At 42.4% G+C, this 19,314-nt stretch overlaps 1 protein-coding gene across 20 annotated transcripts in view; it reads right to left on the reverse strand.

Annotated features, from left to right (window-relative positions):
- Window positions 1-19,314, reverse strand: part of nrxn1a (neurexin 1a) — a 60,704-nt gene that overhangs the window by 19,119 nt on the left and 22,271 nt on the right. For 9 of the 20 annotated variants that reach the window (XM_061029188.1, XM_061029176.1, XM_061029189.1 and 6 more), the window contains 11 exons: window positions 17,236-17,537; window positions 16,104-16,127; window positions 14,093-14,254; window positions 12,124-12,195; window positions 11,623-11,847; window positions 10,429-10,576; window positions 9,515-9,645; window positions 8,351-8,603; window positions 4,565-4,768; window positions 3,186-3,212; window positions 119-241 (listed from right to left, as the gene is read on the reverse strand). In XM_061029188.1, the coding sequence (XP_060885171.1) occupies window positions 119-241; window positions 3,186-3,212; window positions 4,565-4,768; window positions 8,351-8,603; window positions 9,515-9,645; window positions 10,429-10,576; window positions 11,623-11,847; window positions 12,124-12,195; window positions 14,093-14,254; window positions 16,104-16,127; window positions 17,236-17,537 (1,671 nt within the window). The remainder of the gene's footprint in view (window positions 1-118; window positions 242-3,185; window positions 3,213-4,564; window positions 4,769-8,350; window positions 8,604-9,514; window positions 9,646-10,428; window positions 10,577-11,622; window positions 11,848-12,123; window positions 12,196-14,092; window positions 14,255-16,103; window positions 16,128-17,235; window positions 17,538-19,314) is intronic. The other 11 variants (XM_061029196.1, XM_061029191.1, XM_061029179.1 and 8 more) reach the window with 3 other exon arrangements.

Here is a 19,314-nt window from a genome sequence, read left to right on the forward strand (position 1 = left end):
TAACATGGTTATAAGATACTTTCCACTGAATACAGACATTACACACTTTCAGAGACTGGCTGAAGACTAAGGGTCACAAAAAAGCTGTAAGGAGTATAAGTAATGTGGCTGTGGTTACCTTCAACAGGCTGCAGGTCGTCCACGGTGAGTTTGAGGCTCTTGCCACGCCGGACTACCCTCACTGTGTGCCACTCATTATCATTGAGGCCCGACCCCGCAAAGATAGTCTCTGGGCCTTTACCTACACATAGCCCAGAGCACCATTAACGCAATGCACAGAAAGGCGGAGAGAAACAGACATATATAGAGAGAGAGGGACAGAAAAGATCCAGAGACAGACAGAAAGAAGAAGAAGAATCCAGGCAGGCTGAATTAAAATTTGAGGACAGAAAGGGATGAAATGGAAGGAAGTAGCAGAGGGGAAGGAGGAACCATACATATCCTGGGGAGACAAATACCTCTGTTTCATCACGCTCTCACCACAGATAGTCAGACAGGTCTCTTTGCCAACAAGACAGATGATGTGACACAGACAGACAGACAGACAGACAGACAGACATAAAGATAAACATAAATGGATGCCATGGACACCTAAGATGGAGACTGTGAGTCACAACAGGCCCACGCTGAGATAATCCATCTGTGGACAGATCACACTGCCATGATGACCACCTACAACCCACACATGCACAGATAGCACAGCGCACCCCCTTGACTCCTAAACCGCCCCCACAACCCTCCAACCTGCACAGATTTTAATGTCTGGGATCTTATTTTTTTTAATTTTTCCACAAGAGTGCAATACCACGTTGATCCTCGTGGTGGCACTAGACACACAGCAGTACACTCGAGAGCTCTCCAAGGTGCTGATGTGCAGCAGAATAAAAGAAGCTGAGCTGTTCTCTCATGATGTCTCTCTCTGCCAATCTACCAGCTCACATCTCCACATAGTTGACTGCACACATTTGACAGGCCGACTGTTCCCAAAACCTCAGTGTCCCCTTCCTGCTACTCGCTACAAGCACCCCACCAACCTTGAAAACAACAACCCACCATCCCTCACCACTAAAGCACATGCACACACACACACACACACACACACACACACACACACACACACACACACACACACACTCTCCTTCTTCCTCCTCCTAGCCCTGTTGGTCTGAGCAGCGTGAGTGAGTCTGCAAATGGTGACCTATAGGGGGTAATGATGGGGGAGGTGAGAGGGAAACTGACCCGAACGGATTCTGCTGCAGAAAATGTCAAGCATGCCGACATCACTCATATAGGCACGCAGGCAGCCACACACACACACACAAAGACACACACAGGTAAAAGGTAGAGAAAGAGAAAGATGTACCGGCATGCTGACATGCAAATATAATTAAATAAATATAAGGAGTCAATCAAAATGCATTAAAAGCATGTGTGTGTGTGTGTGTGTGAGTTTGTGCTTGCAAAGCCAAAAGAGTGTGTTCAGCTTTCAAAGAGGACACAGGGTTCCCCTGAGGAGACTCAGCTGTGCTCTGGGCATGAGCATCTCATCCTGTTACCATGGATCACTGCCTAACACTGAGTGAAGGAGAGAATATGTGCATGTATGTGTGAGTTCATGAGTGTGTGCGTTTCTGCATTCCTAACAAAACAGTCAAAGAGCAGATTGATGCAAGAGCGAGGCAGTGATCTGTGTCAACCTGGGAACAGGGAAAAGCACAAACACACAGCAATAAACAGCCAGACAGAGTCTTACAAACACACACACACACACACACACACACACACACACGCATATGAGCACCTATTTTGGGTCAGTGCTAACAGTGCGCTCAGCGGCATGGTGAGCTACTAGGGGTCAGCTGACAGTCGGCGGTCTGTGCTATTAAACCGAGAGACAACAAGGCGAGACAATCCAAACAGAAGGACAGAAGAGGATGGAAAAACAATTCAAATCACATGACATAAGCTACTGCAGATTATAAGAGCAGGATAATGAAAACAAAATGACAAAAAGCGTTTCATATTTCATTAGCTCCAAATAACAAATGGCTTTTCTGCTGGATAAGCCTCAATCTCTCCCTTGCCGAGGCTTTTTATTCGACTGCTGAGTGGACTGTTTCAGTGGCGCCTCGCTGTTAAATACATTTTTTTCTTCCCTCTTGAATATAAGATGTATAATTTATTGTATGCACACGGTGTGCCAGAAAAGTGGCTGCCTACTGAAATGTTCATTGAAACAACTGGTCTAAAATTGGCCATCAGGCATGCGGGATAGCAACAGCACTGTGTGGCTAGTAGGGTTTCTATGGCAACTGCAGTCGTCCATTTCAGCACCTCTTCTCCGTCACAGAGCATTCGTCTCTCTCTCTCTCTCTCCATCTCTCTCTCGTTTCCTCAGTGGTCGTGACAGAGAGAAACTCCACGTGAGGGAATTAAACATCATCAGGGATTCAGCTCCACTCACAGCAGCATGAACAGAAACACACACACACACACACACTCATTTTCACACGGGCAACACATCCATAGAGCACACAGATGAGCAATGAAAAGAATACATAATGCACACCATAAACGCTGAATAAAGCACTGTCCAAAAAATCCCTTATGTACAGTTGAGAGAGAAAACAACAAGCAGACAAAGAAAGCAACCAGACAGGCATCGGGATGAAGGTGCGACAGAGAGGAACAGAGGGATAACACGTCTTTTGTCCAGGCATGAAGGAGAAGTAATTACCCTGCAGCCTTTAGTCGCAGTCATCCACCAGCTACCACTCTTTACTCCTAATTTTACCTGAACGCCTCAAACTCTGATTTTGTCCTCCTTCTTTTTCCTTTTCACTTTCCCTCCCCCCTACAAGCCCCACCATCCTCTCTTCTGTCTATCCTTCTCTGCTAAAATGGCCGACCTGGAAAACCCTGGCCCTCAGCAAAAAAATCACACCACTCCTGTGGTGAAGCTGAACATGCAGACACAACCACACACACCTCCCTGTCCGACACAGACACACACTCATATATGCACACAGTCACACGGTATGAAGATATGTTGAATAAGGGGTTAAGATCAGATGGGCTGACAAGACAAAGTGAAAAATAGTCAGACACACACTTTTACACGCACACACTCTGAGGAGGAGGAAGAGGAGGGAGGGAGGGGTTAGGTGAGATGGAGGATCACTTACTGGCTGTACAGTTTATCCTGATACAGTCTGGAGGGAGAGCAGAGCAGAGGGTTAATGCTGCACACATACACATACTGTCCACGCCCTGGGGACGCACACATCGACACACCCTGCACGCATATATACAAACACACACTGCTGAGAAAACACACACTCTCCTTCAGGCTGAATTTTCTTGCAATAGTTTGCAATTTCTGTGACTACGATTTTTAGCCAATAAAGAGAACAATTGTGACCAAAAGTGTTGGATATTTACATTAAATGGTTACATATAAAGGAGAGGGAGGTTTTGCCCATCACGGGCAGTGTGCTCAATGGCTGCTCTGGCCTGAGCGACAATTTCAGTCACTGATCAAAAGCACCAGGAGACTGAGATGGGACATGTGTGTCGGATTGTCAGTTGACACTGAACACATCCCATCATTTTTTGTCGCCCATCCAGAGCACAAATCTCCACAAACAGTTGGAAGATTCAGCCCTGTGATTTCACATAAACTGTATATATTCTTTAAACCATAATGCCTTGGTGTGTCCTGTGGCGTCAACCACAGAAAAGACGTGGCTGCAGACAACCAGTGACCAACACATGCACCCCTTTGTTAGCCTATGTGAGTTTTAACAAAAGAATGTTCTTGAACCAATGTGTAAATGGGAACAAGAGAGGGTGTAAAAGTGTGTTGCAGTTTAACAAAGGAGGAGTATAGTGCTTTTCCTAAAGTTGTGTTGGCGTTACGTGTTGGACTTTACTGTTTGTGTAATTCTTTTGTGTATAGTTAAAGCCGTTAAGGGTTGCATAGGTCCACTGGGAGTGAGCAGAGAATGCAGCCTTAGGTCTGACCCTCTGTTCAACATAGACAAAAATTCAACTAGCCTTCAGTTTTGTATGTTTGTGTGACTATAGAAGCCAAAAAAGCAACATGAAGTGATAAAAAGTATACAATAAAAGCTTTCACATTCTTGTCCTGAACATGCGCAAAATAATTATCAGTGTTTTTTCCCAAGAAGTTAGAAACGGCAATTAAAACAAAGACAAAAAACAACTTAGGCTACATGGATGAATGAAGGTGGATAACATTTGAAGGGCTAACTTTGATAAACTTCACCAAAGATAACCACCTCTGTTAGCTATTGCTTTAACTATTAAATGTAATGTAAAAACGGAAACAGCTGATTTTTGTTTTGTATTATTTTCTGTTGACCCCCATAAAAAAATCTAGAATAATTATATGTTTTTACATTACAGATGTGATATATTATTTATCAACATATAATGAAATCCCTATGCTAGAAATAGCCAAGCGGTCAGAATGAGCAGTATTCCCCTGACATGTAATATAGGTAACGTTTGAAAATCTCCATGTTTGTGAGCATGTGTGTACCTAGGTTGACAGTGAGTCGGACACGGCCCCCATCTAGCTCCAGACGAAGGGTGTCTGCAGAGTTTCGAGATGTGGTTGCCATGAGAACGCCATAAGCCCGCTGGGAGCGAAAGCGTAGCGAGACGTCCTCCGCCTCGGTGTGCATCGCCACAGGCAACTGCACCTTCATAAACTTACTGCCGTCGTACGACAGGATAGTTGCATCTGTACAAGACGGCGAAAGATAGAGATAGACAGGGAGGGAAAGAGACAGGGAGATTATGGCGGAGGAGAAAGAGGGTGGGTGGGGGAAAAAAAAAAAGAGAGAAAAGGTTGACAAGGACAAAAGTCATGATGTAGGAAGATATCGTTTGACATCTAGTGAATCAGATTTAAATATAACAAAGTGTATTACAGTGAGACTAGCCTCCCCTGTTCCCCTGCCACGTCATGCTGAAACTCGAAAACTTGCTTCCTACAAAATTAGCCCACCACTTTGCACCCTTAATTCATCATCACACCTCACAAAAGAGCGAGTAAAAATAGCCCCAGCTGGTTGGCCGGCCCTATTATCCGCTTAAATCAGAATGCACGGTCGTGAGTGTGTAAGCCACCATCGCTGACATCCTAGACCCTAGAGTCATAATGTAACAAGCTCAGGTGATCCCGCTTTAATGTCTTTTGCATACTCATTTACATATTCATAATCTTCTGTCCCTGCTACCTGCTGGGGCCAATCCCAGACCGTTAAACTGTTTACCTCCAAGGACCCAGTTTTTTATTGGCCAATTACATACACAGCTAAACACACTCTTCATGTCTCTCAGTCTCTAGCTCTCCCTCTCGTCTCCTCCCTTCTTCTTCTTTTTCTTCTTATATCTCTACATTCCATTCCTCCATTCGCTTTCTGTCCCTGTTTCTGTGGGAGACGTTCGGAGCTGAAGCAAAAAAAAAAAAAACAAGAGAACAGGAAGAGAGGGAGGCCTCATGAATACTGATGAGCTAAGGAGGAGGGAAAGAGAGAGATAGTGTGTGTATATGTGCGTGCATGTCAGAATAAGTGAGCGAATTTAAGTGTGAACAGAGGAGGGTTTAGTAAAGTGAGAGCAAGGGGGGGATAGGGACAGAGCAAGACAGAGAGAAAGAAGGGAGGGAGGAAAGAGGGGAGAAAAGCTTCTGGCTAAAATGCAAATGAACCCTCATTAACTTGAGGAAAAAAGGAGGTGGTTGGCCTGTTATATCACAGATAACATAACTAACAGCCACACATACGTACACCAGTCTCGCACACACACATATGCACACATTTTTGATAAAGTAGACAGCTGACAACATTTTCCTCACCACACCACCTGACTCACTAACAGGCAACAGCAGAGGAGGGAGGGCTGGCAAGAGGGAGGTATGGAAGCCCCTTTGTGCCAGTGTAATGCACAGTGGTCGTGTCACATCACGCACTAGATGTGTCATACAAACAGAGTTACAAGTTCAGGGACAGGACTTGCAAATTTCTATAATTTAGTCGTTTGTCAATGATCCAACGAGAAGACAAGATGTTAGTCTGCCTCTGAATGCTCTCTTATTTTTCATGCCGTCTGTGGCACTTGGCCTAATGCTAGTAGACTATACTGAAGACATAAATCTTTAAATAAAGGTCACTAATAAATGTTTATTTAACTAAAAAGTCTTGTTAATACACGATAACAGCTGGCAATAGTGAAAAGAGCATAAGCATTTAGAAGGCTTGACATGTTGACAGTTTCATAGAGATGCTAACAGAGAAAATGGTCATAACACTGTAAACATGGGCCTGGGTGTTTTATAGCCAGTCACACTCTCACTTTATAAAACAAAAAACACAAAAAAAATAGTTGTTTGACCGCAAAAAAAGTTAGTGTCCAGGCTGCCTAATAATTTTAAGTTGAATAAATTTGAGATGAAAAGCTGAGATTCATTTGTTCTGAGCCCCTGAAGGCTTAGGTAAGAAAAAACAAACTCTGTTGTACTCAATTGTATTGAAAATTGTAGTTTAACCCATTGATGAGTAAAGATTAGATTTTGGTTTCATAACATTTAAATCTATTTCTTTCTTTATCTGGCATCAATGGGCTTCCATAGAGAAACCAGGACACTGAGCTAAAAACTGTGAACAGCAGCAAGTAAGTATTAGTAATCTAAGATGTTCAAAGAAGAAGAAATGTGTGTGCCACTGCTCTTATAAAATAAAAATTAATCTTGGAGCCAGAGCATGACGACCATCTTTGTTCATTAACGAAGAGAGAGGGGGAACAAAGGAGAGAGTAAGGGAACGAGGGAGGAGAAGAAAAAGGGAGGGCTAAAACCGCAGGTAGAAGGCGTAAACATGGCCAATCACTCTCTCCATCTGCTTCTCCATCTGTGCTTCCTTTAATCCACTGAACCACCAGTTAGTGACCCCTCAACGCACACAGAGAGGCATGAAGGAAGATATAGGAGGAGGAGAGCAGCACTGGGAGAGAGAGAGTGAGAGGGTGCATTGGTATGATAAACATACACTGCGGATGTTTGTCCCACGAATAAACCATTTTCATATCAACGCCTTTCAGAAAGTGTGCGCGTGTGAATGTGTATGTCTGTATCTCATGTTCGATGATAGTACAACCATCACTTGAGACGCGTCAGCAGTTGTGGCACAAACAAAATTTCTTCTCTCCTCCTTGTCTGACTCCATCTCCCTTCTTTCAACAGGCCTGTATCAGTCCCTCTGCCAATCTTTTCACCTACTTTCCATTTCACTCTCTCGGCCTGAATTCATACCATTCCCCCCCCCCCCCCCACAACTCTCCCTCTGTCAGATTTTCTACTCCCATCTCCCATTCCTCCTCATCTCCTCACCTGCTGTCATATGGCGGTTCCAGCCTAGTGGTTCCACCCTCCTCTGTCACAGCGCCTGCTCCTTGCTTTCTGCACATTTCCTCCCCCATCGATTCCCAGTCTCTACATCCTGAGCAGTCCGATAGTCCTGTCTGCAGCTCTGCATCCTCCCACCTCTTCTTTTTCACCTTCCTTTGATCCTCTCCTCATTCTGCCCCAATCCTCACACTCTCACTTTCAGGCTAAAAATCTGTTTTTTTTTTTTTTAATTAAAATAGATGCAGCCAGAGATAGAAAAGCTTTATTAATGTAATATCTTGTTGTTGAGCAAGCTGTCTCATTTCACCTCGCTTTTATTTTCCATCTCCACATTTCTCCACAGTGCCTACTTTCTACTTGTCTTCCTATCCTTCGACACTTCCATAGGCTTGCTTACCTAAGCTCAATTTGCATTAGATTTTTATTTTAGGCTTTTATCAGCTACTAAATCTTTACAAGCATAATTTTTTAGTGCACATTAGATAAAGTACTTTAGGTTAGGTTTCAAAGTTGAAAAAAAGCACATCTTAAAGGTATAATGGTTACATTTTTATCGCCCAATATAACTGATGTTCATAATATATTTTCACGAGTTATTTTTGACTTTAAAACTACAGACTCTCCCCCCCATACCATCTGTCTTCTGTCAGTCATCCCTTTGGCTAAACTCAACGTTCTGAAGCCAAAAAGAAAATGACAAAGCTGTCAGAGTGACTGTTTTCTGCATGATAACATATTATTAATTTTTCAGAAAATGTGGCTGTTTAGTGACTTTAATTAGCAAGCTTCCCTTATCTTTATTGGCGACAATGTGAATCTAACATGTCAGACAGTTACCAAACAGGCTGTCAAACGTCCAGTTGAGGTGTTGCAGTCTTTGTTTTTCTCTTCGACCCCCCACCACGTCTTTCTCACCTCTCTCACAAGAGCGTCCCAGGTATCCTGTCCCCGAGCAGTCGCAAACGTAGCGGTTCCAGCCCTCCCTGCAGATGCCGTTGTGCTGGCAGGGATTCGACAGGCACTGTTTGGGAGGCTCTCTGGAGCATGAAGGCTTCACTCCCACCGCACGCTGAGCCTCAGCCAGCCGTCGGATGTCTTTGCTCTGTCCGTCCACAAACAGGTCTCTGATGCAGCCCACGTAACCGTAGTTCAACAGAGCTGTCCACACCTGAGGAGGTCAGCTGTGTTAATTTGTTTTACTGGCAGGAATATAACCACATTTTTCAGAATTTGGTGGTAAACTTGAGTCAGAATCAAATCATGTACGGTAGTTTGTTCATGCCACAGTTAAAAGATGAAAGTACCAGTTATTTTTGCATTTGAAAAAAAATATGTCTATTTAATATCTTCACCCTTTATGTAGGTGAATACTGAGGTCTAGAATAACTATTGAGTCTCTTCCTTGCTTTCATTGTTCTACCAGGCTTTTTTTTTTGGCATATCGTGATGAAAACAAATCATACTATTGACTAATTTCTTAATAATTGAAATTATACCGATCTACAACAAAGTTTGATTCCATCCTACAGTGAGAGATGATTCAGTTTCAGTGTCTTAGTCTGAAAATCGTGTTTCCCCCTTCTTTAATCTAAGATGAAGAGCATATCTCACATTTCCACCACATACTAGAATACATGCTTGAAAAATGAGTTAATGATCAGTGTAGACAGTTTCCAGGTAGATTATCTCATGTAATGTAATGTAATTTAATTAAAAAAGATGTAATATGATGGGTAATAGACAGATAGAAGTTATTTAATATGGAAGGTAAGAGATGCTCAATACTGACAGTATATGAAGCATGGCTGAGACTTATTCATTATTGATTAATATGGCAATTATAAAACCATTGGAGATGATGAAAAATGCCTCTTTCAAGGTGACTCAATTTCATTTCTTTCTCGATCAACATACAAAAACAATTAATTTAGTATAGTTCAAGACAAATACCAGAAGATATTCCACATAGGATGCTGTAACCATCAAATGTTTGCCATGCTTGTTTGAAAGTAACTTTGAAGGTAACTTAATTATCAGTATGATTATGACAGCTCTAAGTCATACTGTAGACACACAAACCTCTGTGGGGAAGATGAGCCCAGCTCGGTCTTCAGGTAGTCCCCCAAGGTACAGCGTGTCATCCAGGTCCAGGATCTCACTGTCCCCCGGAGCCGTGTACGCTGTTCTTACACTGTTCACCGAGATGGTTCCTGGATTTAACACCACACATCAAAACAACTTCAGTGACAGGTGACCTCCAATGTGAACATCCTCGTCACAGTTATGACTATCAGCATCATCTTTATCGTGTTTCCTACGCTTTGTACTCCTCCTCATCATCACCACATCCTCTTCTCTGCTATAACCGGAACAATGCTAATTCATGACTACACCAGTCACTGTCATCTGTAAGTGTTGCTTACCATAACCCCTCAACCCTGACATTCAAACTAAAACTACTTTTATCAGGCAGAACACATTATTGTATATTATGACTTGGAGGGATAAGGCTAACGATGAAGGGTCTGTGTTAAAGGACTGGGATAAGAAATACATAGAAAAAAAGAATCACAAAGTTCAAATGAATGAAAAGACAATGCTAGGCACAGTGTGAGTGTTTTATGTAGCTACCCATTGACAGCATGGGTTTTAATGGGAAATGTTGCTACAACTATGGTAGCACGAGTCAACAAACTACTTCAATAGTACTCTTAGAGTTGATAATTATTCCAACACATTTAAATACAACTCGTGGTGCTATAGTGTATCAATTGTGTGAAAAAAGGTTGAAGATCACACTTAAAACATGATTCAATAACCCCTGTTCAAATGAATTACAGACAGCAGACAGAAGGTAGCCAAATGGCCTTGCTTTGCTGATGCTTACTATAAAATGTTGAAGTACAATCTCGCCTACTCGTTACACTCTCCCTCCTCCTTATCAACCTGTGTGGTCAAGGTTAGCGTCAGTGTGGAGAGAGCTGTGAGTGTACCTGAGCGCCCGTCCCTCTGGAAGTCCACATGATACCATTCCCCATCATTGACCTTTCTGTCGATGGCCTTGGTCTTCGTGGTTCCAGAGCCCATGTCCAGCAGCAAGTACAGGTGCCCGTCCAGCATCTCAATGGCGAAAAAATCCACCTATAAATCACAGAGACACATCATCAGTATTCTGCGAAAAGCAGGCTCTTTCATGGCTCGTGATATATATGCTAATTCTAGCTACAAGTTACAATAAGGTAACCATGCTGAGCGGACCTGTGGAAGCTGCAGGTGAAACACGTTGTTCAATCACAATAAAGTTACAGAAAATACATTTTCAGTGTGCCTCGCATTATTGATTTATTTAACCATGCTGTAGCTTTATCTTTTTTTATCTGTTTTGTGTAGCATTTCTATCTTTCGTTGGAGACTACTAATCCTATACATTTTCAGAAAAAAAATGAAATACAGTTTTGGACTAATTTCAACATTAGCCAGATTTATCTGTTTTTTTTAAATCAGGAATTGAGAAGTCTATGGTAGAAGATGATTACAGGCATGGCAAGTTTATTTAGAGCACATCACTCAGACATAGAGCAATTCAAGGTGCTTTACAGAGCTGGAAAAAATATTTATAACGTTAAGAGAAATAAAAGACATGACACTAAGCAAAAATACGACGTCAAAAAAAGACAGCCATCATGGATTTAAGAGAACATGGTGTTCTAAAAAAATAAATATGATGTTTTCAAAAGCCAAATTCAATAATAATTATATAAAAAAGTGCTATTAAATTATGCACAAACCCTCATGAAGATATATCCTAATAATGTATTTTCCTCTGATGCCATCATGGGGTTAAAAACTGTTTTTTTAAAGACTGATTGCCATGAAGGGAATCAATTCTTTATGTCAAAATAACTATAAATAAATTATATTGCCCTCAGCCTCAGTTGTACTTTGTATTTTATGCCAAATAAGAAATTCTTACACACAAACACCCTTAACAATGTTGAAAAATGTGCAAAACAGTAACGCTTAAACATGTTATCATTCTCATTCACAATGGTGCTGGGGTTAGTATTGAGCTCACAGCTACGTCTAACAGTCCAAACGAGCCACAAGAAGATGAGCATATAGTCCTGTTTCCTTTCCAGTTTTACTTTTCTTGTGTGCTTTGAAAAATACATGTTTTATAATTTCACCTTGAGTGTAGGAGGTGTTCTCGGGTCCTTGCGTTGCTGCTGTCGGGGTTTTCCATGGCTGAAAAGCATCAACCCGTTCGGCTCTGTAGTCCTGAAGTCGAACGAGATTGATCCTGCCTTCTTTGCTGCCCACTTGCTCAGTGCCACGAAAGACTCTGGGGTGTCAAAGGTAACGGGGTCCAGCGTGGCCACACTCTCACACTTGAAGGATACCACCCCACTGACCTATGTTAAAGAAAAAGAAATAGGTTTCTAAAATGATGTCCAGTTAAAATCACGCGGGAGTGAAACAAGGCCAGTTTCTCCCAGCCGTGAACTGCCTAAAAGACAAAAAGCTTCTGGCTACATCTCAAAAATATAATCCCATTTACTTAAAATTCCTACGGCATAAGCCTTGCAGAGCCTGACAGGAGGTTATGATACAAAACAATGCTGCGTTCTGTGTATAAGAGGATAATGTGTTGTCTGGCTCAAATTGTACATGCTGTTTAAAGTGCATACCTTCATCTTTGGGTCTCCCTGTTTAGCCAGTCTAGACAGCTCCAATCGTACATCATTGTTCTTGTACACCACCTTTAGGGAAGAGAATTAAAGGGAAGCAAAGGAAGCATTAATTTACCTGAGAGTTTAATAAAAAGAGCCTTTTTTGGTCACTTTTGGTCCATAGATGCACAATCTTTCTACCTTAGGTTGGTAAAGAAATGGACTACTGTGGCATCACATCTATTTCATCTTTAACCAAAGAATTTTTGTGTTTGGGTATTTTTACACGAAAGTGACAACCTTAAGACAAGCCAGCCACTCCAGCCTCATCTTTTGAAAACTCCCATTTGTCCCTGCCACTTGCATGATCGCTTTTACTCTTCTCTCTCTTCTGTTTCTCTCGTTCCTCTCCATGACACAGTACGCTCTCTGACTGAGCAGCATGGGTGTAAAGAGTGCGCTTGTGCTGAGCATTCTGATGTCGAGAGGGATGAGCACACACAGGCTCGATTTTATTAAAAAAGACCCTTTCCTCTCACCTGTAAACTACTCAGAGACATTGAAAACATTTCTCTTTTTTATATGTCACATGCTTTAGTGTCTGTGTAGGACAATTTGGGTGACTATTGAATAAAAGTGCTGCAAGTGTGCAAAATGGGGTTAGTGTGTGGGTGTGTGTGTGTGTGGTTGAGAGTGCCTGCGACGCATCAAATGCACCAAATTGTTACAGCCGTGATCGTTCATGCGCGTGATTCACTGCATACATCTTAATTTGCTCACGCGGATTATCATATCATTGTATTAAATATGTAAATGTGCCAGTGGAGGGGTTCACTTTGACAGCGGCAGCCTCGTTTAAACACCATCAGTCTTAATGAAGCAACACAGAGCACATTCACCACTGATACAGATAGCTCTCTGTTTGGCACATCATCTGTCGGCTTGTTTGGATGTTTGTTTACGACTCAGTGTGAGCCCGTGTGAATGAAAGTGAGAGTCAGACATTGTGTGTATGTCAGGAGCGTGAGGGTGTATTTGGAAGTTTAATTTCAACTGCTGCGTATGCATATGTATGTAAATTCTTATTTGAGTATTTTTCATCTGGCTGTGTTTTTGTGGGTTTTATTTTTGCAGCAATCCCAAATATTCTTCAACATACATCTGTGTATGCATTCTAAGTTAGTGTTAATGCGTATGTGCATGTGTATAAGCTTATATTCATGTGTTTTTTTTTTTTTTTGCTTTGCAGTATTGTGGCCCATTTCAAGCAGAGCGGATGGATGGAGCATCTCTGTGGCGTAGCTAATTAGCATGTTAGTGCTTAGTGCTGTATCTACTCCCTCAACGACACTCATCACTGATTCTCTCTGATGCTGTGGAGGGTGTGTGTGTCTGGGACTGTTTGTGTGAGTCTGCCAAATGGAAGCGTTTCCCTGTGTGAGTGTGTGAGTGCGTGCGTTTTATAAAATAATGTGTGTGAAATGTTAACGTGGTGCGTGGCAGAAAGGGAAAAGAGGAAGAGGACAAGTAAGAAAGAAAGTAATAGACATGGAAGAGGATTTCTTGAAAGCTGCGGTGTTATACAGAAATCGGTGCTACATGAGTGTATGAACTAAGCCATTATTATCTGTTGCATCAGTGGAGATACAGTCATGTGTAGAAACTCTTTGTAGATCATTTAATCTAGATTCCGTCAAAATTAATAATTTGGATACATTTTCTACGAAAAAAAAATTAACAAAATTAGTCATTACATGTGTTCTATGTGTGCAGAACTTGTCAGTAATGCAGTTTATAGAATTGTTAATGTTATTTTGAAATTTTCAATTCCCATATTGAAATATATATAGCTATATAAAAAACATATAAAACAATGAAAATAATACTCCATTCACTCATTAAACAGGGGTTATTTACAGCCATATGTATAAACAAGAACTATTATGAGTACATCAAACATGATAAACAAGTCAAACATGTATCCCACCTCTTTGAGACAGCCCATGAAGTTATTGCTGACTGGAGAACCCGGCAGGTCAGCCGTGCTAGGACTCCCTCCCACGTAGAAGAAGTCGTCAGAGCCCAGCATGGTGTAGTCCTCCTGGGTGTAGCCCGTGGTGGTCAGGATGCCGTCCACAGAGATGGTCACCTACACAACAAAGCACAGGGAAAGGACACGCTATATACTCACACCAAAGGCAGCGCTAAGCGCTAGCTAGGCGCTGACCAGCCAAATTAGCCCCCGTTATTCTGGTAATGTGTATGCATTGTGTTGGGGAGAAGGCCTGATTGGTTTGGGGAATTGGCTTGTTGTACTGTTTGTTGGGAGTTTATTTTGTTGTAGTTGGATCAGTGTTTAATATGTCATGTAAATCAGGAGTGCTGCTTCTTGTCTTTCCTGGTGTGGCTATAACCTACTGAATGACACTTTCTCACTCTGCTTTCTCTAATTAATCCATTCTTTAGCAAGATCTTCCACTCTAACTTGAATCAGACTATGTGGCCCACCTGTCAACAGCATAGACTGTAAAAATAAGCAGTAAGTCTATTGTACAGAATGACAACTAGATCCTGTGTGATTAATAAAGATTCACTGATACAGAAAAGCTTCAGGGCCACCACTGCTGAATTTTGACTCTGCACTCCCAGACTTCAAAGTCAGATCTTCCTGTCACTGCATTGTACTGACTACAAAACCAACACGACTTCTGCATTAAGCCTAGCTTTGTCTTCTGTGAATGCTAGTTCCACTCTTATATAAAAGTTATCCTCCTTGTGTCCCTGCCACAGTCTCTTAGCTGCTTTATCTTAAAAATAGAAGGTGACAACAAAACTAACAACAACTTTCCTTAATGCTCCACCTCAGGTGGCTCCGATGCTGGTGTTCTTCTAATTTAAACAGCCCATTCGGCTGTATAATAGCCCGTATGGGGGCTTTTAACTTGCATTGGTTGCAGACCCTGTCACACGTAATTCACAGTTAGTGGTGTTTTATCACCTTGATATTCTACAGTACAATGCTGACTTTCTCTCTGCAGTTAGTTCCCTCTCACTGGTGGTCTGCCAGGCAAACTTGCCCAGCCAGGCAGGTGTTAGTAAAATCTCTGCAGGCTTCTTCATGCTCTACAGTTAGTGTTAGTACTATTCAGTTGTTAGTAGTTGTTAGTTGCACTGCTAACAGCCACAGTCATGTTTTCTTGTGTCAGGCCAGGCTGTGTGGGGTTACTGAGGTTAGGGTTTATGATTTCAATGCTGTTAGTATTTGTGATGATGTTATGTTTCCGTGTTGTTCGAGTGATTTGTGATGATGGTGTTAGTTAGTTAGTGGTCTGGGGGGGATTGTTAGATCATTGAGTCTGAATGAGATGACACATGGACTACGACACATACACTGATGTACACACACACGCACAGGTGTTATATGGGTTACGGCTCATTCCACACATACACATAAATATATAAACATGCAGACTGCTCCTCTCTCAGCATGCAATCATTGGTAAAGAGGTTTCAAAGATTCAAAGAAAAGACAAGACATGATGAAGCAGAGGCACCATGGAGAACATGCAGTGGCAAAGAGAGGAGGAGGAAAGGGTTTTTAAAAAGGACAAAAAAAGAATAAAATAGAGGGGAAAGGAGGACCTCTCTATCCATTTAACGGACCAATCAGAGAGTGGAAGGGTTTCTTAGTCACGCCATGCAGTAGGGGAAGGCTCGCTAATCGCGTGCAGGTGAGGGATGAGCCAATCAGTACAGCCTACATGTCACAGAGAGATGGGGTGAAAAAAAAAACAGTAGAGAAAGGGGGGGATTTAAAAAAAAGTGGTTGGCAAGGAGAGGTGGGACAGGGGCTTTTTAAGCGTAAAAGATTACCAACCGCATTTATCCTTGTATTGGTTTAGTTTTGATGTCTATGGCTCAAAAGGAAATAGACACGGGGCAAACCCAAACTAAGAAACAATTAGAATGATATCTACCGAACAATGGAGTTTGTTTACCATAGCGTGTCCAATGCCTGAGTGCTTTGTAGGAGAGGGGGAGAAAGGAAAGCAAAAAAACTGTGAACAGAACAACTTTGGGAACCAAAAAAAGGAAAGCTAGAAGGCCTCTGGTGAGGTTAGTAGGTTGGTTGGAGTGGTCTCGCTAGGAGAAGGGCACAGGTTAGGTTAGTAGAATGAATCATTCCATGGATGAAGGTTAGTTTCACTAGCAGGTTAGTAAAGTTAGTAGTCAAGTTAGTAGTACAAACAGGCAAACGGTAGAAGGCAGGGCACAGGTGGGTTACAAGCACCTGAGTGCTAGTGACCTAGCAGATGTTCTCTAGTTCAATCGCTCCCTCGTTCACCCACTCATACACACGCTTGTTCACATACACACTATTAAAAGAGCACTCACCTAGAGCTGAAAGCAGTGCTGGTCTGGTGGTTAACCCACTGTAAACTAAGACCAAACCTCAGGTACTTTCTTCCTACCACAGCATCACTGCAGTTGGACAACAGACCACTGACCGTAGATTCTACATTGATTAGTTTCTTGCTGCGGACTAAAGTCTTTTCTGCTGCCCACTGCCCCCTGAAACATCTGCGAAGCACTGTGGTTCACCAAAGTCAATACACATATCAACTATTTAACAAAGTCAAACAGTTATTTACAGCTTTGAGTAAATCTGCAGTTCATTCTTACATAAATTAAATTGATAATTTAGCTTAGAAAATGTCATAAAAGTGGTCAAAAAGTTGATTATTGCTTTCTTGAGAACAGTTGACATTTTCTAAGCTAAATTATTCATTTAATTTATGTAAGAATGAACTGCAGATTCGATCCAATATCAGTGGTCCAATATCCAAACATGTTTTTAGGGAACAAGTGGAAAATCCTCAACTTTTAGTAGCTGAGACTAGATATGTTCGGCATTTTTAGTAACAAATTGACTTGAAGGGTTAATGAAAATGTCAAAAACTATGCTTGGAATTATTTTCTGATTGCTTAGCATTAACTGAAATCCAAATATGCTTCAATAAATGTTTTCACTAAATCATCTGGTTTTTAAATGGGCTTTCTAAATAACAGATATATCTCCTCTCCTGTTTGCTTGGTTGCTCAGTCCTCGATCCCCTGTTGTCTGGTTACCTGTCTCAGGTTGCGGGTGACCTTGACGTCGTGCCAGGCGTTGTCGTTGAATTTGCCGTTGACGGGCTCCACCAGGGCCTCGAACGCCCCGGAGCCCAGGTTGATGACGAGCGACACGGCACCATTCTTCAGCGCCAGGTTGACGTAGTCGGCTGACTTGCCAGTGTGCAGCATGAGGCCGTTGCGCTGCAGCGTCTTGAAGGAGAGCGTGATTTCATCGCTGCTCGACTGGATTGGGTTGGGGGACAGGTCGTAGCAGAAGTACTCCGAGCCCTTGAAGGTGGCCACATACTCCTCGCGAGCTGAGACAGAAAGAGACAGGAGGAAGGAGGAGGAAGAACGAAGAAGTTTAGTGTCATTTTTCTCTTGTTTAACGAAATCATAATGATTTGTACATATCCAAACTATGTTGGAGCTTCCCACACTGCCCTTCACAATATGCTCAAAGATGATAAAATAGTGGGTGTTCATCAGAGCCAGGCAAGTAAAACAAAGCTCTGCCGGGCCTGGTTAAATTTGATTCGGATGTGCAGCACAAAACATATTGTTTTGAGATGCTGCAAATGTTGTTACTGTCAAGCAAAGCCTCACTGATGCCAGCACTAGGAAAAAACACTTCCTTCCATACCTCTAATCGTACCATGAAGCAGTGTGTAAACAAGCTTTGATCACTCATGTGGGTTGCAGATTAAAAAGTGTGGATGCAAGAGAGAGAGAGAGAGAGAGAGAGAGACAGAGTCGTGAGTCTGTACCTTTCCAAACTGGTTATGAAACCTGCCATCCTCTCTTTTGAGAGAACAGCTGTGCTGGCAGTCTGAAACGATGTGGTCTTGTTTGACAACATGGCTCATTTCGTGATGTTCATCCAATGCCAGAATGTGTGTGTGACTTTGTCTGTGCGGTTAGAGTTAAGGTGAGAAAGATTTTAAGGAAGGATGACGATGAAGATGGAGAACAGCAGCCTTGTAAGCATAATGGCAGCAAAAGCAGGCAGGATTGGCCAATTAGAATTCAGAATAAGAGGGAGACAGCCAATAGCGACTTACCTTGCACACCCTCAGTGACCCCCAAGGACACAAGACCAAGGTTTTGCAATCCATCATCCTTAAGCTCCCACTCTCTTATCTACTCTACTCTTACAAAAGTGCATACTCAAGCCAGCACCGGAACAAATATGCACACATCTGTGTGCAAAAGACAATCATAGTATTGAGCTGGCAAGCAGGGGTGACATTAGCTGTCTGTTTCAACCCCCCCCCCCCCCCCCAAAGCATCACCCTTCCTCATCATCTACTCTCCACACCACCATTCCTACAGCTCTCACACCTCCCCTCTAAGCTTCACGCCACCATTTCTCTCCATGCACATCTCATTGGCCTCCTTTTCCTTTGCCCTGTGGAGCCTCTGGCACAACTACCAACTTGTAGATCATGATAATGAGGAGAACAGAGGGGAATTTAACACGCACTGGGTCAGATTGGAGCAAGACAGACAGTTGGGGAAGAACCGCTGGAGAGGATGGAGTGAGGAAGGGAGGGATGGTGGATGATTGCCACATAATGAATAGACTGAAGTGTAATAGCTTATTAAGGTAGTGAGAAGCAGGGAGAAGAGCGTTGAAATGGAATTGGCCCGTACTTCAGTGAATATAACACTGAGAGAATAATGAGAAGTGAGAATATATAACAATGCAAATTGTCTTTCTTTGCGTCGGTAGCATGAAAAAAAAAAAAACAAGTGTGAATGCCAATATATGAGTGAGCAACAACAAGTTGTTTGCCAGCATGTGTGTGAGCTCCCTCAAGTGTGTTCCTTCCCTCCCAGCATGTTAATTAAGAGTGTGTGTGTGCGTTTGCGTACATGAAATGTGTTTGTGTACAGACGTGTAGTATATGCTTTTTATGTGTGCATGAAATGTGTGTGGGGGTGTGGGAGGGTGCTGGTCTCTGTAAATATTGGTGTATTGCTGTCAGAAAAGCTATTACCAACTCAGGGCCTCAGGCTACTCTTTACTGCGAGGAGAGAGAGAGCGAGGAGTAGGAGGGAGACGAACACACAAAAAAGGGACACATACACAAC

The sequence above is a fragment of the Labrus mixtus genome, chromosome 21, assembly GCF_963584025.1.
Source record: "Labrus mixtus chromosome 21, fLabMix1.1, whole genome shotgun sequence".
Classification (NCBI taxonomy): Eukaryota; Metazoa; Chordata; class Actinopteri; order Labriformes; family Labridae; genus Labrus; species Labrus mixtus.